The sequence below is a fragment of the Corvus brachyrhynchos genome, unplaced genomic scaffold (assembly GCF_000691975.1).
Source record: "Corvus brachyrhynchos isolate BGI_N302 unplaced genomic scaffold, ASM69197v1 scaffold9, whole genome shotgun sequence".
Taxonomy (NCBI): domain Eukaryota; kingdom Metazoa; phylum Chordata; class Aves; order Passeriformes; family Corvidae; genus Corvus; species Corvus brachyrhynchos.
In genome coordinates this window covers 1,212,865-1,240,477 of record NW_008240037.1, presented here as the reverse complement: position 1 = coordinate 1,240,477, position 27,613 = coordinate 1,212,865, and the positions used below count along the sequence as shown (strand labels likewise).

The window sequence follows — 27,613 nt, the reverse complement described above, 5'->3', positions numbered from 1 at the left end:
ACTTACCAGAGGGTACTATCAAAAAAGCACATTAGCACCAATATCTATCAATTTTTTTGTGTAGTAAATTATCCAATTTCCATTACAACTGATGGAGTGCAGCAATTAGAGGATTTCATATGAGACGATATGAATTTTATTAGCTGATGTCTTTGCTGAAACTAAAGCTGAAAAATTCACAGGAGCATTCCTACTTACTGTGATCTCACACTTTAAATGAGATCCTTCATCTTACTTTTTTCAATCAGAGTAAATGCAATTATACTGAATTTTCTGAGACTCAACTGTCATTGTACTGAGTCTTCCATGTGTTTAAACCTGAACAATGCATGATGAATTGCAGTTCAGTGCACCTGAACCTGCAGTCCCAATGAAGTTCTGTAGGTAATTTAAAGATGGATAGGTTCTGGTAACACCTGGTTTTTGAGCTCAAAAAAGTGATACCTTTATGGAAAAGCTTTTGCTTTCTTTTGCTTCACTTTGACTCTTTTAACCAAATGCTCCTTGCTTCCAATACAGATATTGGAAGTATCAGTAGACAAGACAAAGAAAGTGAGATCAGGTATTGATGCTAAATGAGTTTCAGTTAAGTAACTGCTGGTGAAATAATTTTCATAAATAATATTTTAAGTGCTCTGATCTGCCACTTTTCTTATTGAGGGATAAGTTTTCAGATGCTACTCTTCTGAGAAATATCTTTAGATCCTTTTCCAGCCATGACCAATGTGTGACGTAGAGAGAGCTGAAAGCAAGAAGGGACAGAAAGAAGTTTTTCCTACAGTTTTCTGGGGTGGGGTCATCTGAAGGAGCCATTGTGTATAAATTTCTGGAAACATTCCGAAAAAGATGAAAAGCTCATTTTCCCTTGCTGACACAAGGTTTCTTTTTTTCTGTGCAAGCTTGAGAGAGCAGATCAATACTTCGTAATATAAAAGGGTGTATGTCAATACTATGACAGAGTGTTCTCATGTTTTTGACATTTGCACCAAGCACATGTAATGTACTTCTTATTCCATAATCTTACAAACAACTTCTGAGAATTCAGTAAGCTATGTAACTGGAAGTGCAAGTCAAACATAATTGCAGCATTTCCGTTTGTGTGCTTCATGATTTAAAATGAATGTATAAAGGGTAAAATGCAAAGTCATCTTTGCAGCTAGTTTTATAAATTAAGGAAACTTGACTGTGATTACATGAAAGAAAATTTAAATAGACTAAATCAGGTCAGATTTTAACCCTAATAAAATAAGGCCAAGATTTACTTTTAGAATTTTATGTACTACACTCTCATGCAGCAGAACTGTCCCAAACCTAAACGGAAACAGTGAATGGAGAATTAAGAATTAAAATTACATTAGTTTGAAAATTTACAACTCGTTCTAAAATGGATAAGGCATGCAGCTAAAAGCTAAAGCAGAAGATAGAATTAATAGCTTTTGGCTTTGGTATTTGCCTTCTCCATCTTTTGCACGAGTGAAGAAAAGAGGCAGAAATTTTTTCCCTTCTCTTATTTTATATGGTGAATTATTTTCTTTTTGCATTCATCCATTCTCCCCATCTTCTTTTCATCTGTTTTAAAGTGTTGCACACAGAGTACTCCCACTCTCTGAGCCCTGTGTAGTATCACAGTTTCAGCAAGAGGAAGCAGTAACGATTTAATGTGTGCCAGGACTTTGTCAGTCTAGTTCCCTAGGACCTTTTTTCTTCTCTTTCTTTCTTAGAGTGCTCCATGATGAGACAGAATGGCAAAAACTAGATAGGAGGGAATGCCTTAACACTAGTAGCATGATAGATTCATGCCTAGTTCTATTTATTCCTTGGCTCTGACAGAAACTTCACAACTTTGAGTGACTCAGTCATCCTGAACTTAGTTTCTCACATGTAAGAAGACACTATTTCTTTGTCTGCATAGACAGTCATTGCACAGGCAGGTAAATCTCTACATGGCTTGACATGAGTGATGCACACTGTGGAGGTGTAGGCAATATTTCTTTCAACTGCCAGAAGAAAAAGTAGTAGAGAACTCACAGATCGCTTCTTTTGTGTTTATGAAATTTTTGGTTAAGACCTGACTATGAACAAGTCTGGGGATGTAATAGTACCAAACAGACAGAAATTCCCTATGTTCTTGGAAACAATGGTGCTTGGAAACAATAAGGAAAACATTTCAGATTGATGTTTCAGTCCTCCTCTTTCCTTTCATTATTTTGCTTACAAGGATTTTTTTGAGCAGCCGTAAATTTTAAGGACAGATTTTAAGACATAAGGATCATCTAGTTTGATCTTTGCCTAACACAGGCCACAAAATTTCACCAATAATTCCTGTAGTGGAACATATCATCTTCCCTTAAATTGTAAGTGAATACTGTCAAGCCCAATAACTTGTGGTTTACTAGAGCATAAAAACATCCTGTCTCAATTTAAGGAATCCTGGGGATGATGAATTTCCTTCTTCCTTGGCAATGGATGGTTACTGTCACGGCAAACCACTTGTTTCTAATTACTGCTCTGAACCAAAACCAAGTACTGGGCTACCATGTGATACTGGTGAGTATGGCCTGGGAGTTTGTCACACCCACAACAAGGAACAAAATATTCTGCTTTCTATCTTTGCATATATCCTTTGCTGGCCTTTTATAACTATGTTTTAAGGGTTTTATGCTATGGTTGGCTCCAGTTCAACCCTTACTTTACTTTCATCCTGTTTAATGCTAAACCACATTTAAATTCACTCCTTTCTCAGGCCTCACAAAAGCAGTCCCAGACCACAGAAAAGAGAAGGCAGGAATTATCTGGTATGTCATGGGCTGTAACAAACAGTGCACTGTGTGATGATCATGCTTTTTACTCATGTAAGATTATGTGTTAGGAGAAGAACTATGGTAGCACAATTCAGTTGTGAAACTCAGAGCTATCTGCATTGTGAGCCAAGCATCTGCCAAACATAAACTTACTGGCTTCTGCATAAATCACACTTGGACTTCAACTACCAGACACCACTGGTCTCTAAGCCTCCCTGACTGCATCAGACACAGAGGATCATGGAGCAGCACTGTGTCAACACAGTGGATTCCAGAAATATTAGTGTTGTTACAGGGAAACTTCAAATTGAAGAAAGATACATACAAATGCAACAGTCATAACAAGTCCATTCCCAATGTATTTCCATACTCTTTTGACTTTTAAAAAAGAAAGGAACAAATCCCCTAACCTCTCCCACGATGAAATCCCACAGATGGAGTTTCTTTATTCTCTTTATGAGCTGTTGATTTTCCATTCTCATTGTTAATCTGTGATCAGCAAAATCATGTTTTTGCCTTAGAAATAGATGTTTTAAAGTATTGCTACAAAGTCTATCTCAATAGTGCAGTAGCTGCATTAACAAACCAAGGGGTCTAAATCTGTGTGCACTGATGAGGGTCAAAATGCTATTTTGGGAGAGTCAGAATCTAAACAGAAGAAAAACCAAATGTTAATTAACAAAGTACATATTGAAACAAACAGTAAGATTATTAATTAGCAACATAAATATTAGTTAATATATAGTGTATAAAACCCCTTTTTTAATGTTTAAAAAAAGGAAATGGAAGTAAGGTAGCTAATGCTATAAAATTCTGGAAAATTAAGGGAATCACAACTAACTGTTGTGCTTTTATGCAAAAATACTGGAATATTAATCTACTCTTACAAAACAGATGAAAATATTCTTTCTTTCTTTTAGTCCACTGAATTTGCTTACAGCACATATGTGAACTACTGTATTACTCTTTCAAAATATGAAGGAGTGCAATACTTACTGGGGAATTTACAGTGATGAAACACTTACACAAGCACAGGACTTGGCCTTTCTCTAAATGCCTATGTTGCATAGCTCAAATATTGACTTAACTACAAACACCCTCAGCCTGTAATTTTAGACATCAAGAACAAATATATGAAATATGTCTTGGAAAAGAACACTGAAAGCAGCAGTAGTACATAAGTGACTATTCTGTACAGAAAGGAATAATACTATTTTTCAAGAACACTTGAGCTAAAATTCATTTATATAATTTTGCTTTTTCAAAAAAAAGAAATGAAAAACAACTCAAGATCTGCTTGTTAATATTAAGTCCTTCCCAAAGAAAGGGGGAATCAAATTTTTTGCATAGTAAAATAATCATCCAGATGGCAAAAACAACCCACCCTGAAAATAGTAAATGTTAAGATGAAGACTCTGTTTCTTGAGGTCATCATCAGTAACAGTTTCATAACAACTCTTACAACTTTCAGCCGTAAGGATACCAGAACAGTTTAGTGAACTTTAGCCAAACTGTGTATTGCTAATCTATTATTCTAGAAATGTGTGACTGCAGTACAGTCCTGGGTTTATGATTGACCTGGCCCTGTTTGACATGAAAATACCAGAAAAGAAATAGCAGTTAACTTGTTGGTTTTTTTTTTTCATAGAACTCCTCTGCTTTCAGAATTCATTATTACATAAATATAGATAATGTAGGAAATATTTTAATGAAGACATTCTTATGTTACATAAAATCATCTTCTGATCCACATTATTTTTTTCATACATAAAGAAGAGCAAATTATTAGGGCAATTTACTACATACAAACGATTAAAAGGCTAATCACTTTAGTGAACTGAGATTTAAGTAGTAATTTCCTTCTCCAAGAAAGTATGTATATGTATTTTGTGAATATTTAAGCAAAATAAAATATGAAGCTACTTAATCTACAGTTTAAAACAAATGCATGGACTCAGAAACAAGAACTTGAAATACAGATGTTCTGAAGCAAAATAAGAATGGACATAACAAAAAAGAGCATGATACTTGATGTTGGAAGACATTATTAATAAAATCTGATCTAACTACCCAAAAAATTGCAGACATGAACACAATGAAATGTTGTGTGGAGCTGAAAATACATAGGATAGATAATTATTTAAGGTAAATTATGGAGAAAAGTCAAATCAGAATGGGAAAAAATGGGCAAATAAGGTTTACATTCACACAGTCAGTGGCAATTTTTAAAAGAATTAAAATAATATGTGTATTTTTCTGTCACTACAGTCTCATACAAAAGGAGTCCACACTGCTTCTAGGTCATGAATGACAAAAGCTCTCTAAATCAGAAGGTCCCTCTCTGTGCCCAGAAAAACTTGTGAATACAGATAGAAAGCTATTAACAACTACTTCCTCATAGCAAACAAATTCCTAAATAATTCTCTCCCTCTATAACCTGTAACAGAGTTGCTGTCAGGTATTACTCTCAGGAATGCACTGGTAAAGGGCTCAGATATTTTGGATCTCATATACTCTACTTTTTTGCATTGTGGAACAACACAATTTTTTTTTTATCATAGCAGGTGACTGCATGACTTTCTCCATAGTTAATATTACATGATTTATCCCTCCTCAATACTTCTTAGGATTACACTGAATTCATAGATTAAACTGAACTTCTTGTACCAGCTAAGCTTTTTATTTTATTTTAACTGCATCCTAGCAAGACAATCAATATATTGTTCTTAACAAACTAAGCCCCCTCTACCCAGAATTATTATCTCCTGAAAAGTGGATGTCAGGGAATGGAGTGAACACCACAAGTTTTCAGATACTTTAAAATTTCAACCAACAAACTAGTTAAGCAAAATTTGCATATAGTCATTGCATAAGCAAAAACCTGCATTTGCATGCACCAAGATTACATTTTCCCACCCTTATGCGAGATTCAGCTGACAAGAACAGCAAATTAAAATTCTTGCTGTAAATATTTTTGAAAATGTAATGATCATATGCTTTTTTAACAAATAATGGATGCGAATCCCCTTAAATTCCAGATGAATAATAGAAAACTGACTAGAATACTAGTCAGATTTTCTTAACCTGAAAAATACATGTAAGCATTTAATTCATAATTGAAAAAAAACAATACACCACCCGGGCATAAGTAGCTATAGGTTCTTGTGAAGGTTTCTTGAACTAAACCTCGAGGTTTATAAAACATATGCACAGCTCCCATTGAAATTAGTGACTGGATTCCAGTTGGACTTGATCTGCCAGCAATGCAAGGCAGCTACAAATCTAATTCAGAAAATCAGTCTGAAATCATCTGTCTGAAACACTATATTTGATGTAAGGCATATTAACTAAATATTAGAATCTGTTAAGTATTAGGAAGAAAATCTTGATGTTTGTACTTTATACACTGTCAGTCCTCTCTTTGGAAGATAATAATTTCAGTCATGGGTAGTTTTGTTTGAGATTTTAACATAGTATAATATATTCTGAGTTGCTTATTAAATTAAAAATAAAAAAGCAAACAACAACAGTGAACTTCAGAGTGAGATTATTACACTTTACAAAATACTATATCACAAAGGCAGTATAATATTAACACCCCCCCCCATACTAATTTCATAGCCTTTCAGGAAAAATTAATGGGTTTAATATATGGAAAAATCATTCTATCATAGACACTGAAAATTTAGTCATATTTGTTTTGAACTGTGTTTATGTTGTCATCTAGAGCCCTAAGAAAGAGAGCAAGTAGCAATTTATTTTTGGAAGTTATAAAAGGCAAAATAGCGTAGATATCTTTTAAAGGCCACAGTAAAATACCCAGAAGAATACACACCACAGCTCTAGGAAAAAAAAAGACTCTCTGTGTGTAACAATTTTGAACATGCCACTCTTGGAAAAATACAGTAATTTATGTTCAAGGTAATTAAACTGGTGAGACAGGAAGAGATGGTCCAAGGTAAGTTTAGAGAAAAAGTCCTTTGGATTGGAGATTTCTATTCTAAAATGCATGTTTCACTTGTACTGTAAATGAAGATGCTTATCATTACAAAAGATCTTTTATTACAAAACCAGAGTTTCATGGGATTAAAATGGAATTAATAGGTTTTTAGGGTTTTGTTTTGTTTTGTTTTCTTTCTCTTTTTTTTTTTTTTTTAACAGAATGAACAGTCACAAGAATACAAAAAATTTAACAAGGGATGCTCAGATAAGATTAAAGGAAATATATGCCACACTGTGTTATGTTGATTTTGGCTGGACACTAGTTGCCCAAAATTACTCTAGCCCTCCTCTCCTCAGCTGAGCTGGGGAGAGAAAATACAACCAAAGGCTCTTGGGTTGGGAGAAGGACAAGAAGGACTTTCCATCCCAGAGAAAACAGACTCAGCTCATGGAATATCATTTAGTTTATTAAGCAAAATGTTAATGTATTAATCAAATCCTAGTAGGGTAATGTGAAGTAAAACCTAAACCTTAAAAGATTCCTCCCATCGCTCCCTTCTTCCCAGGCCCGACATCACTCCTGATTTGGCTTTACTTCCTCTCCCAGCAGTGCAAGGGGTTAAGGAATGGGGGTTGCAGGCGGTTTATCACATGTTGTTTCTGCTTTTCCTTCTTTCTCTCATTCTTCCCCTGCTTCAGCATGGGGTCTCTCCCATGGGAGACTCCTCCACAAACTTCTCCAGTTTGATTGCAACTTTCCATAGGTTGCGGTCATTCAGAAACAGCCTGCTCCAGCATAGGTCCACCATGGGGTCCCAAGTCCTTCCAGCCAACCTGCTCCAGCACAGGCTCCTCTCTTCACTGGGCCACATCCTGCCAGATACCCGATCCAGATACCCCAAGGAGACACTTCCATCTTTGGATGTATCCACTTACTCTCTAGCAGGGTCCTCAATGGGCTGCAGGGGAGTATCTACTCCACCATGGACCCTCCATGGGCTGCTGGGGCACAGCTCCCTCACCATGGTCTGCACCATGGGCTGCAGGGGAATCTCTGCTCCAGCACCTGGAGCACCTCCTCCCTCTCCTTCTTCCCTGACCTTGGTGTCTGCAGGGCTGTTTCTCTCATATATTCTCATTCCTCTCTCCAGCCACTGCTGCCTAGCAGTTTTTCACCCTTTCTTAAATGTTATCCCAGAGGCCTTGGCCAGACCCGGCCTTGTAGGAGTCTTGGAAACAGCTGGAATAGGCTTTGTTGAACAGGGGGGAAGTTTGTCATGGAAACCACCCTTGTAGTCCTGCCATTGCAAAAGTTTTCCATACAAACTTAATGCAATCACACAAAATCATTCAAATTACTGTTTGCTTAACTTTAGATATAGCAGTATTTTGCTGGATTAGGTGCATGGATATGAATCTTTCTCCAAAGATTAGGCAATCAGAAATAGCAATTACATGGTTTTGAAATACTGGTTTGTTAAATTATATTTATTTATATTCTTACACTGTTGGAAATACGCAGAAAATAATGATTCTGAGCACATGGAGAAATGTAAAGCAGTCTGAAGTTGCGAGCTGAAGCCCTAAACTGTGAATTTCAATGTCAGTATAGTACAATTGAACCCCTGTTAGTAATACATACATATGTATGTATGTATAGAACAGAAGTCAACCAGTAGAACAACTGCTGAATGCACAATCTGAAGACAAATATATAGTCTATATGTTTGAAGAGATAAAAGCTCTAAGGGAGTGCTCACTTTTGCAGGAAAAAAGTCAATAATTTTCTAACTATATGGTAATTTTTATGAACATAAATGGATGGTAAATAACTGCAAATTTCTATATGACCAAATGATAATTATGTTTTATATTTGAAATAGTCATCAAGAAATTGAAGCAGGTAATTAAATTGACTCATCTACTTCCATCAAATTTGTAAAACTACATAATAAAGTCAGTCAGAAACATGAATTTGGGGTATACACTCTTCCCTGGAAATTGCTGAAATTACATTGTTTATAAATATATATGTGAGACTATTTGCATATGTAGAATCCAAAGAGCTTTATATTAGGCAAGGCCACTAATTTCAGCAATGTTAGCCCAGGTGACAGTCATTGAAGGTCTCTGCCTAGGTTCATATGAGGGACTAGCCTATCCCACCCCAAAACAGTCATAGTACAGGCTCAGTCTGGCACCTTTCACCACAATATTCCCCCAGTGCTGAAGAAAAGTAGTAACACTGTGACCAAACAAACAGCTGGTAGCATAGTGGTGTGTGTGGAAGGACCTTTCTTTGAAAGATGAGCATTCGAGTACTTGAAGAGCAGCACAAAGGAATTCCTGCCTCTTCAGTCAGCAAATAATCTTCATCTAGATCTCAACTTAAATGCCTGTATGCAAGTGCATGTAGCATGGGAAATAAACAAGAGGAGTTAGAGAGGTGTGCTATGATCTTATTGGCATCACAAAGATGTGGTGGGATGGCTGTTATGACTGGACTATAAAAATGGAATGATACAGGCTCTTTAGGAGGGTCTGGCAAGGGAGACAAGGAGGGGATGCCATGCTCTGTGCCAGTGACCAGCTGGAGTGCATGGAGCTCTGAATGCCTGGGGACAGATGAGAAGTTGACCAAGAGACACCAAGCTGTGTGATGCAGTGCACATGCTGTAGGGAAGGGATGCCATCCAGAGGGGCCTTGACAGACAGGAGAGGTGGGCCCATGTGAATCTCATCAAGTTGAACAAGGCCAAGCGCAAGGTCCTGCATCCAAGCCGGGTCAATCCAAAACACAAACACAGGCTGGGCAGAGAATGGATCAAGACTAGCTGAGGAAAGGACTTGGGGGAGATGGTGGATGAGAAGCTCGACTTGGCAATGTGCAATCATAGCCCAGAAAGCCAACTACACTGGGCTGCTTCAAAAAAGATATGACCAGCAGGTCGAGGGGGGGGATTTTTCTCCTCTGCTCTTGTGAGACCTCACCTGGTGTGCATGCTTTGGGCTGGAGCACCTCTCTGCTGAAGACAGGCTGCGAGTTGTTCAAACTGAGGAAGAGAAGGCTCTGGGGAGACCTTATAGCACCTTCCAGTGCCTAATGCAAACCTACAAGAGAACTGGAGAGGGACTTTTTACAGGGGCAGTGACAGAATAAGGACATTCAAACTGTAAGAAGGTAGGTTTTGATTAGATATTAGGAAGAAGTTCTTTACTGTGATCATGGTGAGACTCTGGAATAGGTTGCCCAGAGAATCTGTGGATATCCCACCCCTTGAAGCGTTCAAGGCCAAGTTGGATGCAACTTTTATGCAACCTGGTGTAATGAAAAGTGTCCTACCTATGGCAGGGGATTGAACAAGGTGATCTTTAAGGTCCCTTCCAACCCAAATACTTTACGTTTCAATGAAATAACTGCCCTTCCAATTTTCCTTTCCTTTTACTTTGAAATTTCACATTTCCACCCCCTGGGTAGAATTTGTCTCTCCTCTTATGCAGGACTTACTTGATCTTCCTTTTTGTCAGCAAGTATAACATAGTCCATGTAAAATTTTATAAAATAAAACCAAATTTCAAGATGATACGTCAACTGGCTTAATGGAATGACAGGAAGCTATCCAAAGTTTTTTATTGTGTATTTCCTTATGGGGATTTGAAACTAAAATAAAATATAGATAGCCAAGACAAAGGAGGAAGTAAGGACCATAAAGGTTCATAAACAATATTTTTAGCATGCTAAAACCAGGTCTAACAAGTACGTGGAAAGTGTAGAGGCAGATAAATAGCAAAGAGTGCACACAGTCTTTAATCATCTTGTACATTCTAAATTCTGAAAGAAAAAAGTTTATCTGAGATATCAAAGTACAAACTTCAAATAAATACTCCAAAACACTGGATTTTTAATATTGTTTTATTTTTTAAGAAATATTCTCTCTCAACCTATTTTTCCTACTTTCTTCTTAAAACAGTAATACTATTAGGACCTACAAGTTGCAGGGGAGGTACAATCAACCACCTAGTGTGGATAAAGATCAGTTGAGAGAACCGGCACAAGTTCCTATGAGCAAAATAAATCTGGTAGAGTATGAGTGGAAATTAATTTTTCCCCCACGCGTCTTGTACTAGCCTGCACAGCTGTGTATATTATTGTTTCAATTCTCTATCCTCTATGTATTTATATATAAAAAAAAGGACTCAATACAAATTGTAACTATTGTTAACTAAACTCATAAGAACTCATAGAATACATTAGTCTACTCTCAGCATTCAGAGCTCTGGGCTTAACTACTTGTCAGAGTGATACCACAGAGGTCAAAAGATGCAGAGCTGCGTTAATAAATTATTACAAAGATAAGATATTTCATACATGTGTTTCCATCAGGAGCTGATGAGTCTAAATATTACACATTATTATTGAAGCATTCAAATAACACTGTATGAAAAAATACAACACAAAATATATTAAGGCAACTAGCACACTTTGCTGAAACAGAAACTATTTATAATATCCAGGATTAGGAAAAAAACCCCACAACAAACAAACCACAAAAATTTTCCTTTTAGAAAAGGCTTTGTTTTATTTTCTTTTCCTTTTTTGTTTTTCTGCATTAAATATGTGCTAATCACTAGTCCTAGCACTTTGGCCATTTTAGAAAACACAAGACATTTAGGAGAAGTAAATGATAGAAAAATAAAACCGTGTATCTGAAAGAATTTTACATTTATACCTTCTAGGTACTGTCAATTTGCTTACTTTGTAGGCTGTTAATTCCAGGATCTCTTTGATTTTTGCATGGCTGAACTTTTTTCAGAAATATTGTAATTATTTCTCAATTTAATTCCTTTAATCAGAGGTATTAAACAGATTGATCTATAAAATATAAACATGGCACCCCAAAAATTATGCATGTGTTCTCTATTAGCAGAGCCTCTAGCACAGAGTTAGAAATCTTGTTTGGTAAATGAGGAGACAATTCAATTCTACAGCTTTGCTTTGGATTTACAGCAATGTGCTGGAGAAGGGTTTGAGATAAACTACTACAACCTAAATGAAAAAAATTGACTTAACCACATAGTTGTAAAATTCTTTTGTTTTGCATTTCTTTTTTTTTTTTTTTAATTTTTTTATTTTACCTGGAGCCCAATACTTTATTAGCTATATAAAGTGGACCAGTTTTATCTTTATCCCAAAGTCCTCACTGAGGAAGTAGGATTTATGGGTTCCTGCTCCAAAACAGTATGAGATGGGATTTGAAAACCTACTTGCTACGTGAAAATAGTTGCTAGCTAGCTATTGTGAAACAGTGTCTAGTCAGAGACTAAAATGTCTGGTTCCTGCCTGTTGCTTCTGTTACACTTTTTTTGGTAGTCATGTTTTGAGGAGGCTTAAGACACTGGATCCAACCGGTGAGATAGGCAGGAGAAAGTCTTGCTGAAAATGCCTCTAGGGCTAGGTGTGAGCCTGGGATTTGAGTGTCTCGCACAAGCAGGACGTAAGCAGTTCTGACATGCCTGCTGGCAGGAACTACGTGGACTTAAACATCACTGGGGCAACTACAGGGTAACAGCAGATAAGTAGGGAGTTTAAGGATCTTAAAAGCAGATAAAAGCTGCTGAAAGAGAATTAAAATTAAAAACCCATGTGTGCAAGGTAATTTTTAAAATGAGACTTGGGAGTTTTTAAAAATATCATCCTGATATTATATATAAACTAGATTTAAAAAATCAGCATAAATGTAATTATATTTCTTTTGTTCTACATTATCATGAAAACTATTTTTTAACAGATTAAATGCTCAGTTATATATTCCTTTACAGCAGCTTCATAGCAAGGAAACTCCATCTGCATAAAGCTAATGTAACAGAGCAGAAGATCAAGCTCCTGCCCTAGTTTTCCCTAGTCTCTTTCATGTTCCTAAAACATTAAGAGAAGCAGGAGTGGATCCAAAGATGAAAGGACATGAAATCTCCAAAATTTTGGTCCAAGCCAATCAGAATGCTCCTGTTTCACAGAGTAACAATATTACAAAGTCTAAACTATCTGTCTTGACCTAGCAAAGTCAAAAACTTTGCACCTATTACCAGTTAACCAATGCATTCTAGCACAAGTATACTATTCAGGACATAAATAGACACTGTTTACTTTGCTAAAGCAGTGCCACAGCTTTAATATCTTGAAGAGCTAACTTTCAAGACAACAGGTTTACTAACTCTTATAAATATCCTCCAAAGCAAAATTTTCAAAAATGCATAACTGTTTTCAACTATGTTGACAACAGTACCATGTCCCCTGCAGTTATTTCAGAGTCCTGACTGTGTGTAGAGCTGATTCCAGTGTCAGAGTCTGTATCATTTATGTCCAGATTAGTCACTCTATGAACAAAGTCAGGAACAGCAATGCTGTTACTGGAGATGCCACTGCCCTTGGATGGCTCTTCATTTGACTGAAGCCTAGTTTCAATGTTGTCTTTAACATGAAGTGAATTAAATTCTTCTGTAAGAAGTTCATATTCTTTTTCCTTCTTTTGAAGCAGTGAGTCCCTGTACGTAAGTTCTTTCTGGATGCAGCTCAGGTATGAGTTGATTCTCAGACCATCTTTCATACTTTTTTCCAGCTCATGTTTTACACTTTCCAAATCTGAGGTTTCCAGTTCAGCATCAGCTGCTCCTTCTGTGTGAAAATCCTCTCCATTTTTTTCCGTGCATAAACCGTGTACCTCTCTTTCAATTTCAGCACACAGGTTCTCTATTAATTGTCTGTGATGTTTCAGTCTCTCTTCAACCTGTAAAATTCCCTCACTTTTGCTCAAATAGTCATGCATCTCTTTTTGATCAGATGGCCTACTCCCTTGCTGCTCAGCCTCACTTGTATTGATCATTAAATAGGAGTCCTGCACATAATTTTCTCCATCATTTGCCACACGATCTAGATGGAATTTCGCTTCACATTTTTCAATTTCCATATCTAGTTCTTTCATTCTAAGGACCTGTTGATGAATGGTATGATCTTGAGAAATGATCAGATGAATCAGTGTCTCCATATTATCTCTCTCTTGCTGAACGGTGTCCTGCTTAAGCTTGGCCAGTTTCCGGAAAGTCTTCCTCACAATTTTCTTTTGCTTGTCTATTGGCAACATCTTCATGTAGTTTGCTGGACTGAGGTCCCACTGCTTTTCTACATTTTGTACTACCTTGGCTTCAGCTGTCTTCCACAATGGAAATGAGAGGAAAGCATCTGACTTTACCAACACAAAATGCAAATTAGACTGCTCTTCCCCCCATGCCTTCCAAAGTCTCAGAATCTTTGTCAAGGGAGGCAGTACTCGCTCTGAGCCTCTCCATTTTTCTACAATGCAGTAATCACTAGGTTTTCCAAAAAGGACCTTTTTCTCTCCAAACGTTGTCTGATGTTCCTCAAGCAGTGCTTGAATCACTTCTGAGCAAGTTGTGCGCTTTGTCAGGCCACATACAATCTTCTCCTCCTGGCAAACCCAAACCACAATCTCTCTTTCATTTGAAGCCATGTCCTTGCTGGGAGATCTGTAAAGCAAGAGACCATGTATAAATTACATATCAATGGCAGAGACAGTATGAATAATTACTATAATTCTGATATGACTAACACATTGAAAAACTCCTGTATCATTGTACAAGACAATAGGCTTGCTTAAATTGCATGAAGAAATGTCTTTGGATTAAGTAACAGCTTTAATTGGCTAGTGCTTTAATATTATTACTAGTCCAGCTGAATGAGAATCTCACACAAAATGTCTTTTATCAAATATTGGTTTTGTACACATAGGAAGTGTGTATTAACAATCAGTGATAAAGTTTGGCAATCTGCCTTACACTTTCAGACTGTCCTAGGATAACATGGCTTTCAGATCTTCATATTTGTTCTCATTACAGAGACTGCACAAACATTTCTAAGCTCTTAGAAATGGCTTCTGAATGGAAGAGTGCACTGAACATAGATGGACTGAGGAAAGATGAATCTGACAATAGGATAAATCTACAGCTCTTCTGCCACACCTGCACCCACACAAGCATAAAAACATTTGTGTTCCAATTTTTTTTTTCACTAGTAAGTGTCAATAAATTTGTTGCTCTTCCTGAAGCACCAAATAGCCTGAATTCCAGTGAGTTGTGAGAGAATACCAGCTGCAAAAGAATACATACATGGGTCTGTATTTTATCACATTTGAAATGATACAGAAATGCAAGAAAAGCAAAAAAGTTATTTTATTTACCTTGTTTATTTACTTGTTTGTTTATGAATTACAGTGAATGTGCTATTAACCTGGTACTTCCTTATACACTGAGATACCTAACTCCAGGTGTCTGAGATCCCACTACGGCTCCTGTAACTGTCTAATCAGTACAATCAGTAGTGCCCAGACAACAATTCAGTTGACCAAAGGTAGAAGTTCACTTTACAACTAATTCTTCATTTTGTCCCCATCTGGTCCTGGACTGCTGTGGGCCTATGTTGGCAGAGTTGCCTGGATATTTGTGTTCTCAAGACTCCACATGAATAATTTGCTTCTTGCCCAGACGTGATGATTTGACCTCTTGCATAAAATGATAAAACAGTAAATTCCCTGAGGAAAAATGCCTTTCTTTGGATTTTCTGGTATCCCTCGCAGTTAATTTGAATGAATGAGGTTTAACCTAGTCTGATGGAGTAGCTTCAAAAGCTTGAAAAGGAAAATAACTACTCAGGTAATGTTCAAAGGACTCAATACAGCATTTGTTTCTATCTAGGACTACATATTCATAGAACTTTTCTAGACTTCTGAGTTGTACTAGGAATGGAGTTTTATTTGGCTTAATTATGGTTATACCCTATTATTAGTAAAGCAATCCAACTTGTTCTTTTTTCTTAGTTATTACACAACATGACAGACACACTGCAATCCAATAAATTGAACTATGATTGACTCAGCTCTAGGTGCCACTCTGACCAGGAGGCAAAAATCCTTAAAAGAGAGGAAACTGCAAATGAATACTAATAAAACTGACAAGTGTAAGTTTATTACTATTCTCTCACAGGAGAGCTCTGTCCAACTACATTGCTTCAGGTCTTGGAACATTCTCTGTAAAATGTGTGTTTTGGTAGATGACTCTGAGTAATAACATCATTTTCCTTCTCCAGTAGCTCCTCCTCACAGACCAGCATTTTACAGTAATTATTTTTTGAAACTGGTGCTCGAAAGATTAATAATGTTTTCATAGACTACTTCTCAAAATAAGAAAGCATATATTACAGACACAGAAGATGGCAAAGTGGCACAAAGAAAGAGTAATATTCAAGTTTAACCAGGGGGGAAGGAATGAAGGATCATATGAGATTAAATGGCATTACTGTGAAGTACATCACGTGCTAAAAAATCAGTATCTGTAAGTCCTTTGAGATTTATGGTATACAGGATGTTATAATTTTTTTTTTCTGTAGACAGATTGCCAGTTAAGTGAAATTCAGGTAAATAGCCAGTTGCAACATAAGTCCACTGTGACTAAAATAACTCTGTATTTGCTTTACACTACAGATATGAAAAGAAAAAAAGCAACAAATAAACTACTGAGCTACATTATTTATTATTTATAAAAATAAGGAAAAATGAATTATCAAAAATACAGTGTCTCAAACCATGTTCACTACTGATACATAAATAACTGATTTACAAATATAAGTGCATTACCAGTCATTGAATTTAGATTTATAAAAGTAATGACAATAAAGAAAAACAAAGGCATAAAAGTATATGAAATACCATACTGGGAAATCTGAGGCAGTAAATTCAGGCTGTATCTTTCCTGGTTTCTTTTGCAATCAAGAAATACATTTCAGGAAGTGAAAGCCGTCTCTTCTAGCATTCTTCTGAGTGTCTTATGCAATTTGTTTTCAAATCAAAACTCCTCCTTTTTTTTTTTTTTTTTTTTTTTAAATTCTTGTTTTTGGTTGATTGGCATACTTTCATCTAGTTGATATTTTCAGTATGTAACCAATTATGTGGATTAAGCAGAAGCTGTCTCTTCTCCTCCTGGCTCCTTTAAAGTTTTCTTATGAAGTCAGTTTCTCTCTGTGTTATTAGTAAATCTACAGATAAATCTGCAAACCCGTAGACATCCCATCATTATTGTACTGATAAATACTTTTACTATACTTTCATAAAGAATTCCCACAGAGTTCTTTTTTTGTTAAGCAAACTTCTGATGGAAACACACCGTATAATTGTAAAGCAACCTCTACAGGATCCCTGAAAACAATATGGGTGTAAAAACAACGTCTTTGAATTACTTTCCCAACCCTTTTTTAGCTGTTTATTACCCCCTGTGACTTTTTCAGTTATGATGCACCTGTCTGCCCAGACTTTACATTAAGCTTTTTTAGGGAAGGATGTTTTTTTACTTTGTCTATAGCATATAACTAGTAGTAACACTGCAGAATTGCATAATGTATGCACATGCAGGCACCCAAAGAACTCAAGTAGCTTGTACATAAAAATATGTACTTACACATACATATGTATCTAATGTATGTAACCTACATCTTTAATTATATTGTCACATTTTACAGAAAAGGAGAGAAGAAATCAAAAGAAATTCTGCACATGTCTGTAATTCTTGGATCAAAACAGAATGCTAAAGTACAAATTCTTTCCTTAATTTTTCTATGTGTTTGTCCCAACATATATTATCTTAATTTTTATTCAGTCACTTCACTCAATTTTTGATCTTTATTTCTAACCAAAAAGAAATTAGCAAGACATTTATAATCTTACATTTCCATGGAATTCCAATATCTTCTAAAATAGGAAAAGTGGTTCCTTATTATCCTCCACTAAAAAATTGTAAACTGGCACCTTACCATGGACCTTTTAAGTAAAATTTATTGTATAATTCTTTCATCATAGTTAATTCAGGTAGTTCCAAACAAAAATGAAACATGATTGTGCCAGTCACAGATTAACAATTATTAAAACTTACTTTCAGGATGCACCAAGATGCCAGTACTAGGAAATGTTAATGTTTTTTGTTAAACTGTGCTTTCCTCATAGAAAGTGAAGATTCTATTCTACATATATGAAGTGGAATTTATATGAAAGTTATGATTTCAGTGTAAATTCGCCATCAAAGTTCCTCTTTGTCAAGAGAAGAGAGGAGACCTCAAAGAAGAAATCCCCACTGCCTAACCCATCTTTGATCATTGGGAATAACCATCAGATGAAGCTATTTCTCTCTTTCATTAACTACAAGAGACCTATATGGCCGCCTTCAATCAAATAGTTCATTTTCAGGTAGGTAAATTCAGGTGAGATCAATCCTGAATCAGATTGATTCAGATGACATTAATCCAATCAGATTCTGGTTTATCTGATAGAAATGTAACAAGAAAGGTTACAGCAGCAGTTGATTTAGTAAAGACAACTAAATGTGGTATCTACACATCATAACTTCACAGCTTAGTTTAGACCTTGACTATTCAATTTAGCCGGTAATTTACAAGAAAATCCATTAATTCATTACAATACTAAGGAAGAGGTCTTGAATGAATATTGGTGATTAACAGGAATTTTTTTTTTTTTTTCCTGAGATGCAATACTAAAATTTATAATCTTCAGGAACAAGATCTGCTTTTAAACAATCATTTTAACAGAGAGGCAACCTTCTCATATTTACAAGTTCCTTGACTTTCATGTCCTGCGGTTTTGTAAAGGACACAAAAGAACTGGCATTTCTAATAACCTAGCAGTTAATAGGAGTATAACAGCCAAAGTGTTTTCCCAGTTTAAATGTTTGGCTTTCCTCAAGACCACAGTAAAAATTTCTTCAAAACTAGCTAAGCAACTTATATTTTTTTTAAAATGCATTGCTGCTGTAAGCAGGCTCTGAAGCTTTCAGTTCTGGCTTGAATTCTGTTTCTTTGAATTGATCACCGAAATGTTCTACTTATACATCTAAGATTATAAAGTCTTGATGATAACAACTACATGCAAGTCTATCTTTTCCTTTTTTACAAAGCCACTGATTACTGAGGAACAGATGGGAATTTAAAACCTGACCATTTAGTAATGTTCAAAAGCACATTTCCAATCTTTTTGTTTGCTTGGTTTGATTGCTATTTTCATGCCTTCTGCTGCCTGCTTCTCTTCAAGGTGACCCAAAACCCCATCCTAATCATGCTCTAGACCTCACACAGTCTTAATTATGTCAGCACAAACTGATTACTGTATGTCAGATATACAATTAGTTTATTTATTCTTCAGGCCTAGGGGAAGGTAATACATTCCAGCAACATATAGACAAAACAAAAACATGTACTTATGTCACACAAAATCAAAATATGAGATAGCTTATATGCTGGAAGGGGCACCTTTGATATTCACTGACTTTAAGGTATGTCTGGCCCAAAAATATACGTATCAAACACATAATTCTTTGCCTTCCTAAAACAATCTCCCTAAATATGCAATATGCAGTTTTACAACCAATATGCCAACTAAATAAAGGGATCCCCCTACTTTTTAGAATTTCACCTTCATGTGTACAAATGTTTCTTTTTCTTTACTAATTTCTGCAAACATTCTGTTGGGACTAGATCACTTCCATATGATATTGTTAGCAACTTAATACAGTATTTCTGAAATATAATGGACACTAAAAGTATTTTGCCTTTGTTGAAAAAAAAAGCATAAAAATCTTGTCTCCCTTCACTGCAACAAATTCTTTCTAGACTTCCCCTCTTCCCCCCCCCAAAAATTAACTCATTTTTCAATATTACCTTATTTCTTGACATACCCTCTGCAAAGAAAAATTGAACTGATTAACTAAAAAAATACTTAGGAAAGGAACTCAAACCTGAGATTATATTTATGACCAAAACCTTTTACTAGTTGCCTCCTCTCAGTTATTGAAATAATTTATATGGAATTAATATCAGTTGGTGAAAATAGATCTCACACCAAGAAATACATTAACTTTTTTCCTTGAAAATGAATTACAGCTCTAAATAAATTTTCCATCAAAGAGTTCATGCTGGAAAGCCATTTGTGTAAAATACCTTAGTCATTTTTTCACCAATTTATTGGGAAAATCATGTTTTATTCTATGACAGCCTAAGCCCTCTCAATAGCACATACAGCCTAATCTGCAACAAATCAGATGATAATTGTGTTTTATGATTGACAGAGTGCTGTGATGGGGTCCTCAGCTGATAAGAGTATGTAGGTATGTAGGTATGCTGCTTTCCTGACCTCCTCAAAGTAAGATCAAAGTGCTTCTAAACTTCTAAGCAAACCCCTACATTATGTCAAGATACCACCCAGAACAATTCACTTTCTTCAATGGAGAAGCCAAAAAGGCTTTAAAAGATGATCCTGCTGCTGTCTACTGCAGTGAAGTCCTTGCCTAGAGATTCAGGGTTTGCCATCTCAGAGCTTTCCTAGAGTGCACTAAGAAACATAAAACTTTCAGGCAGACCCAGGCAGGGCTGTGCTCCCCGTGTTGCTCAGCAGTCCCCTTGTTCTTTCTTAAGCTGTACTCTCCCAGCTCCTCAGTAAGAGGTTCTGTGCCACGTCTCTCACCTGCCACATTGCACAGTGAGGAGCAATCTCCCAGCCAGGCCTGCTCAGTGGCTGAGACACTTGCTCTCCTTTGAAAATGTGGTGACACAATGGCATGTATAATCCTGGGAGAGCAAGAGACACTAAACATTTAATAATCTAGTGTTTTCAAGGGGCTGGTCCTTGAGCATGCTGCTGGGCCTTTTGGGAAGTATGTATTTGTGCTATGGTCCTCTCTTTGTTCAACACCCACAGATGTTTCTTCCACGTGCAAGGGCCCAGAGAGCACTTGCCTTGTTTTCACGCACTTTCTAAAAACCTTGTTATCTCAGTGCCAAGATTATTAATCTCTGTTATCTCTTAGAGCTGAGCTATAACTATCATCAAAGATACGTCTGACTATCTATCAAATTGTGATGGTTTTTAATTATATTTACTTGCTGGAAATAATAAGCCAATATTACAGGGATACCTACTTGACACAAATCACCTACATTTGTAGCATAAGGCACATGCTGCCTGTAATTTGAGAGCTTCTGTTACCAGTAACTCTTACATGTCAGGGTATAGAGGGGCTAACTAATTTATCAGACACAGAATCACAGAATATCTCAAATTGAAAGGGACCTGTAGGGATCGACTCCAACACCCTGCTCCTCACAGAACTACCTAAGATTAAACCATATGACTAAGAGCATCATCCAGAAGCTCCTTGACCTCTGACAGGCTTGGGGCCATGACCACCTCTCTGGAGAGACTGTTCTCATACCCAACCCCACCTTCAGTGAAGAACCTTTTCCTAATGTCCAATGATTTATGGAAAGGGTGTGGGAATGCTGCTTCTACCAGATGTCTGACCTAATATGAAGTCAACAACCTAATAGGAAGTCAAAGCATAGAAAATACTTGCATCATCACATACAATTTAGATAAGATAACATTGATTTATTGTTTTTATTTTATTATTGCTTTTATTGTATTGCTTTTATTGTTTCTTTTTCAAAATCTCAGAATGTTACCATATACGTGTGTGTGTGTGTGTGTGTGTGTGTGTATGCATGTATGAGACAATAGATGATCATCATGAAAGAAAAGATCAAAACATACTTTGGCTTTGTGTGATTTTTATCTGTGAAATTTGCAAAAAAGTAAAGCTATTGGTGCCATGTATTGCAGCTCTTGCTTGGAAGAAACTCTAACTTCATTTGATCCAAAAAGATTTTTGAAAGTGAGTTTAAACATTAAAAGTATAGAGAATACACAGTCCATATGAAAGCTAGGGTCAGAAGTATTTCAACCTTCCAGGAATAAATGGCTCATATTGAAAGTTCATATTAAGTTTATTCAGACTATCCACATTTAAATCACCCTTTCTCTCAACTTTCTGTCCCCTTCTGTAAAGTTATTTGAAAAGCAAAAAAAGCCACATCTTATGCTTGGTATGCCTCCTGACTAACTAGATTACACACTTCTGAGTTTCCTACGGGCAGCAGTGAGGAAGCAGCTACTCTCTCACTACCCAATGAAGCTGGAATTACTCCAAAGCCTTAGGGATTCAAGTGAGCCTATTAACTAACTGCATTCCCATTCCCCTTCATGAGTACCTAAAGCCAATATTAATGGACACATTAGTATCCATGTTAATAACATGTTAATGTCCACAGTTAATGTCCATGTCATAGAGGACACAGAAATTCCACACATGACATGTCAGAAACTTGGTTCTTCTTCCCTGCTGCATCACATGAAAGTCAGAGAAATGGCCACCTGAAAGGTATCATGACAAGGTAGAACTAGTACTTTAACTGTAAGAATAAAACCTTTTGATACAGGTAATCAGTGTAGTCCCAATACTGCAGGAAGACTTGGAAAGAACACCACAGAACTTCTGAAAACAAAATAATTATTATTATAGAGAGAAATAAGTTTCTCTCTACCATCTGTTTCTGTATCCATTTAATGTTGCTCTATCATAAAACTTCCTCTTTTACAGAAATGTACATAGGCATTTACTAAAAATAAAATAAAATTAGGCATCTTGTGAGCCATGTGATATTTTTCAAACATACATATATACACAGTAGTTTGGATGCTCTAACTGAAATATTTCAGATATTTGAAAAAAGAAAACAATTTAAAGAAAGTCTATTTTTATAACTAGCTAGTTACAACACATTTTTTCCTGGTATAAATTTATGTTCATTTTTCTGTTCTTTTTTAAAGGCATAAATTTTTAATTCAACAAGATACCCATACTGTCAGGAAGGCTCTATGAAGCATTTTAATTAGCAACAGCTGTTGCAAATTATGTTCTATATGAATTAAAATTTATGTACTTAAAACTGTAAGTAGTTCCTTCATCTCTTCTGAAGAGAAATGCCATCACCTTAGCTACTGTACAAAATTGCATAAATTATAATTCAGCAATGATCTATGGTTGAAATTTCTGTTCACCTAAACACTTTTTACCATATTGGTGCACTATGACAAATTTCAGTGAAATAACATTGAATTGCAATGGGATAGTATTTTTTTTTTAACAGAATAAAAAGTATGACAGTTTGAACAAAATAATTGTGGTAATTATTTTATTGCAAATAACTCATTCACACCAGATTGCTTCTGACTTGAAATGTCAGACTTTGGTAAAAATCCCACAGGAAATCATGTGCTTCATTCTAATAACTGTACTTCTTGGAAACAGGTGTCTGAACAGGGACCAATTGTCAAGAAAAATAAAAGAAGGAAAAAAGCCCTGGCAGTACTTAAAATAGATAAAAAAGGAAACTAAAGCAGCCAACAAGAAGGACCAACAGGGGCTGAGAGTAATAATTCTCTCATCTCTTAAGTGGATAGACAGCAGACTTTGTACTACATAGAAAACAAGCCAAGAAATTGCACTAACTCAGGATATTGCACTAACAGAAAGACAGAAGAGATACTGCAAGAGGAATTATACACCTGGGTCACTAGAAAAGAGTGATAGTTATGATGGGTTAACCTGAACACTCCTTTTCTGCTCTAAGTAATAATGACAGGACACTGTGTCATTGCTACAGTGGCCAATTTTTTTGCAAAACCTCATTTGCCAGGTCCGAGTGCAGATTTTCAGTGAAGCTGACCAAAAGTTTACTAGGTCCTCCACTTATTAGCTCTGCCCTATACCATGTTTACGCTTCCAATCACTTAACCTGCAGGCAAGTGCAAAGGCTGCAATGGAGACTGCATTTGCCCCTGCCCTTTCCTCCTGTCTTACCTCTGAAATTTTCCTCTGCCCCTAAGGGTACACATTCTCTATAAATTACATCTGCTTTAAATCTACCTTCCTGTCAGACTAATCATCATTTCCCCATTGTATAGTCAAAGTCGTAAGGTTGGTAAGTGGATATTAGTCAAAAAAATGTTTGGAATTCCAGCAAGCGTGGTGTGCACACAAAATGGCATGACAGGTAACACATTTATCCTAGCAGGACTGCATTTGAAGTAGCCTGACACAGTGGAGGTGGAGGTTTGAGAAAAGAAGAGGAGAACTAGCTGTCCACGAAATATTTTCCAAGATGAGTAACATTAATATCAACAATTCACTTTACTGGCAAAACATGCTTTGATGTGTATATTGCAACTGCTACTGAGGAAGCAGCTGTTATATGGGAATGGAAGATCCAGGAAAAGCTCCAGAGCCAAAACAAACACTGACATATTCAGTGATAGTGATTCTTTAGATCATGACGGGGGGATGGGAAGATGGACATTTTCAAATTCCTCGGTGTTAAAAAGCAACATGAGAAGTTTAGGAATATCAATACAGTAAATGCTACGTCTTGATTTTGAGCAGCAGGTAGTTCTCACTAGTGAACAAATGAAAATGCCACTGGTACCTTTCATCTACCACGAGAATTTTGCTATATTGCAAAAATACAATTTTTTATATTGCTCCCACATCTAATTTAACTTCCTATGCATATTTAAGCACTGGTTACACTATACAAGCTTTATGGAGATCCTATTAATAATGTAGAGAATGTGTCTAAAACTCCATCACTGTCAATAGTATATAGGAAGCAGAATAATTTGTAGCTCTTTTGGAACACAGGCTCCTAAACGACAGAGTTGCTGTTACAGTTAATAGAAATTTGTGTTATCTAACTTCTCCCACTAGAATTCTCATAACTGCCTTTTAGAAGCACCCTAATTGTTTATGAGCTTTTGAGATCAAAGAAGTGAGGGGAATTCCAAGCATTGAGAGTACGAGGGGTTATTTTGCTTGTTTTGGTTTGGGTTTTTTCTTTTTTTTTTTTTTTTTTTTTTGTGGTTCCATGAAATTCAGTTCAGCTTTTGTTGAAAGGCAGAAGTACACTGCTTCCCTCCCCTGCCTTTGTTGACATTTTGCCCAGTGAAGAAACAAACACAAAGCATTCTGAGGTTGGGTCTGAGCTGCCAAAACATGAACAAAGCTCACTGTATGTAGACAGATGATAATACGGAAAGTTAAATAATGGAATGAGATACAGACAAGGAAGTAATAAGACTTCATGCTACTTTTCCAATACTCCCTGATCTGAAGGAGGCTGGGATGGTTACCTTCTTACAAACCCTTACATGCTGTGCATGTTTTGCACTTCTCTGCTCCTGGCGGCACCATGTGAGACAAATGCTCTTCTCATTCCTAATGAACGGAAAGTCCAGATGGACCGGGTTTCATTTTGCCAATCCTAAGCCTGAACTCAGGCTCAGAAAACAAAATAAGAAGAATATTCATTTGTGTTCTATGGTGACAGGCGAGAATAGTAGCTATGCAAACGCAATGGTAGAGAATGTCCAGAAGCCTGGAAAGGGGGTTTAGGACTGCCCTTTGTGCAAGAGAAAGTCTTTAGAGCTGTTCTACAACCTCACCAATCATCACCCTTTCCTAACTTTTTTAAATCTAATGATTTGTCAGCACAGCTTTTTTGTATATCATAAAATCTAGTCTGAGTATCTCTCTACAGTTTTCCAGGAATAAGAAAGACAGGATGGGCTTTAATATTCTTCTCCATGTATTGCAATAACTTTCACAGAGTGAACCACCCCATCTCGAAACTATATTGTATGATCTTTCCCATTTCATTTTCTTTCATTAAATCATTTTGAAAAATATCACCTCAAAGGATGTTCTATCAAGATGTCATTTACAATCAATTGTTTTCTTTTTTTTTTTTTTTAAATTTCTCCCTCAAACTTTCTGGAAGACAATTCAGTGACAAATGTGTTCCATTACTTACAGTATCTGAAGAGCTGAAAGGAAGAAAGGACAAGATAATGAAGTGGACTCTTATATAAATGTTCAGTCTAAAGAGCTAAATTGAGTACTAGATACATAATTATGCTAATGAGAAGAGTGGACATAATTTTTTTTAAAAGAAACCTGAAGCATTTTAGTGTCCACTGTCAGTCTGAGAGATTTGTGCAGCTTATGCTTTCAAGTAATTTTCTAAAATTGCCTATCAATGAATGCTTCAATATGTAGTTAGTCAGCCACAGGCTGATAGGGTCTCTGAAATATAACCACATCTTCTCTGAAGAAGCCACTGAACAAATGAAATAAATTATTAACCTCACCAACTGTGCTCTTCCCAAGCAATGGATATGCTAAAGAGGGCATAGGAGATTGCAAAACTATCTCTAGCCAGCTGAGCAATATAGATAGGAAAGGCAAAAAGGGATGAATTGCTGTCTGGAAGCAAGTTTAATGCTTGATCATAAAGATTACCAAGAGTAATGGGAAATTCATGAGATTAACGCAAAGAAGAAAGGTGTAGACAAGAGAGAGATACAGAGAATGGTGTCCAGTAGCCCCTGCCCCCCGCCCCCCCTCAAATTTTTAGCAGTAAGAAGATGAAGGAAGCTGACTGCAGAGGAGAGACATTCCATGTGATTCAGGTAAAAAGCCATGTGAATCCTAAAATATTTGAATGACTGTGACTTAAGCTCAAAACCTGTTCTATGACAGAGATAATGAGTTCAGATAATGTGTTTCCAGCTGGGTCCATCTGAAGAGGCTCATAACCATGTCGGTTGTCCATCAGAACCCTCCCACTAGAGCTGAGCTTCTTCTCTGACCTCCAATGACTTATGCTGAATTAAGCCATAAAGATAAAAGCCTTGTTAAACCATCTAAGATAGCCATCTAAAAGTGATTTAGGAAGTTTAGCAGGAAACCATTCAAAAATTTAATGCAGCTGAAAAGGTGGTAACTCCTGGCAAAAGATTGGTGAGGAACAGGGAGAGCATGTATAGGCCAAAATCTGCAGTGGGCAGAGCTGAAGCTAAGCACGGCTACGTGACTGTGACCAAAGACCAAGGCAGGCCCAAAAAATAATGGTGCTAGTTTTGTGAGACACATCTATGGCAGGATAGTGATTATCCCAAGGAGGCTGTGACACCAGAAAGACACTGCGAACTACTTGTTGTCATTAGCTCACAGAAAGTCAGACTGAGTCAACATTCAAATTAATCCTGTGTTTATTTCACATATCCAAATGTCTTTGCAGGTGGGGATCCTTTCAACATATGAGCAAGTCAGATGGCTTCATAGCTCCGGGAGGATAAAAAGGCCTTCTAACAAGGTACTTCATAAGCTGAGTGGTTACCACAGTGACAGCTGGGTAAAGGCATGCTTCCCTCTGCCATGTGAACAATTCTGTCATGTTGGAAGAAATACACATATTTAGCTTTCTTCCATGACATGTGCACATTCTGTTTGTCACTTCTGACTTCTAGAAAAGTCTGGTGTGTACTCAGGTTTGTAGTACGTAGATGCATAAATATGCAATCTACAGAAGTGGCTACTTTTGCATGTATTGTTTATATATACAAAGATTTTGGGGTTGTAACGTATTTTATTGTACATATGTGACAGTATATCTTATGAGCTATACATATGCATTCCATGATCACATACAGCACAAGCTGTCATGTATGCATTTTTATACTGAATATATGCCTACCAGGCACAAGTGCTTTAGCACAAAGGAATATGTTTAAGATGCAGCCAAGTACTGAAAAATTTCTGACATTGTTGTTGAAGTTTTCCATGCTACTTAGTTCAACAAAAATTAATTTGATTCAGTGTATGCACAGCAAGATTCATTCTCTGCTACACTGGTTACCTGCTTCCCTTAAATAAATATAATCAGTTTTGTAAGAGACACGGAAGGTACTGAGGCATTGAAGACATTGAATTTTATAACTTTTAAGTATCTTCCTTGCTGCTGAAATTCATAATACTCACTTGGACATCTCAACTTCCACAGAAAGTACTAC

The 27,613-nt window shown here is 36.5% G+C and overlaps 1 protein-coding gene across 7 annotated transcripts in view; it reads right to left on the bottom strand.

Annotated features, from left to right (window-relative positions):
- Nucleotides 1-10,638: 10,638 nt before the first annotated feature.
- The window catches only part of RASSF9 (Ras association domain family member 9), a 26,712-nt gene continuing 9,737 nt past the window's right edge, over nucleotides 10,639-27,613 (bottom strand). For all 7 annotated transcript variants that reach the window (XM_017743937.1, XM_017743934.1, XM_008641113.2 and 4 more), the window contains one exon: nucleotides 10,639-14,285. In XM_017743937.1, coding sequence (XP_017599426.1) covers nucleotides 13,010-14,269 — 1,260 coding nt within the window. In that variant the 5' untranslated portion in view covers nucleotides 14,270-14,285 and the 3' untranslated portion in view covers nucleotides 10,639-13,009. The remainder of the gene's footprint in view (nucleotides 14,286-27,613) is intronic.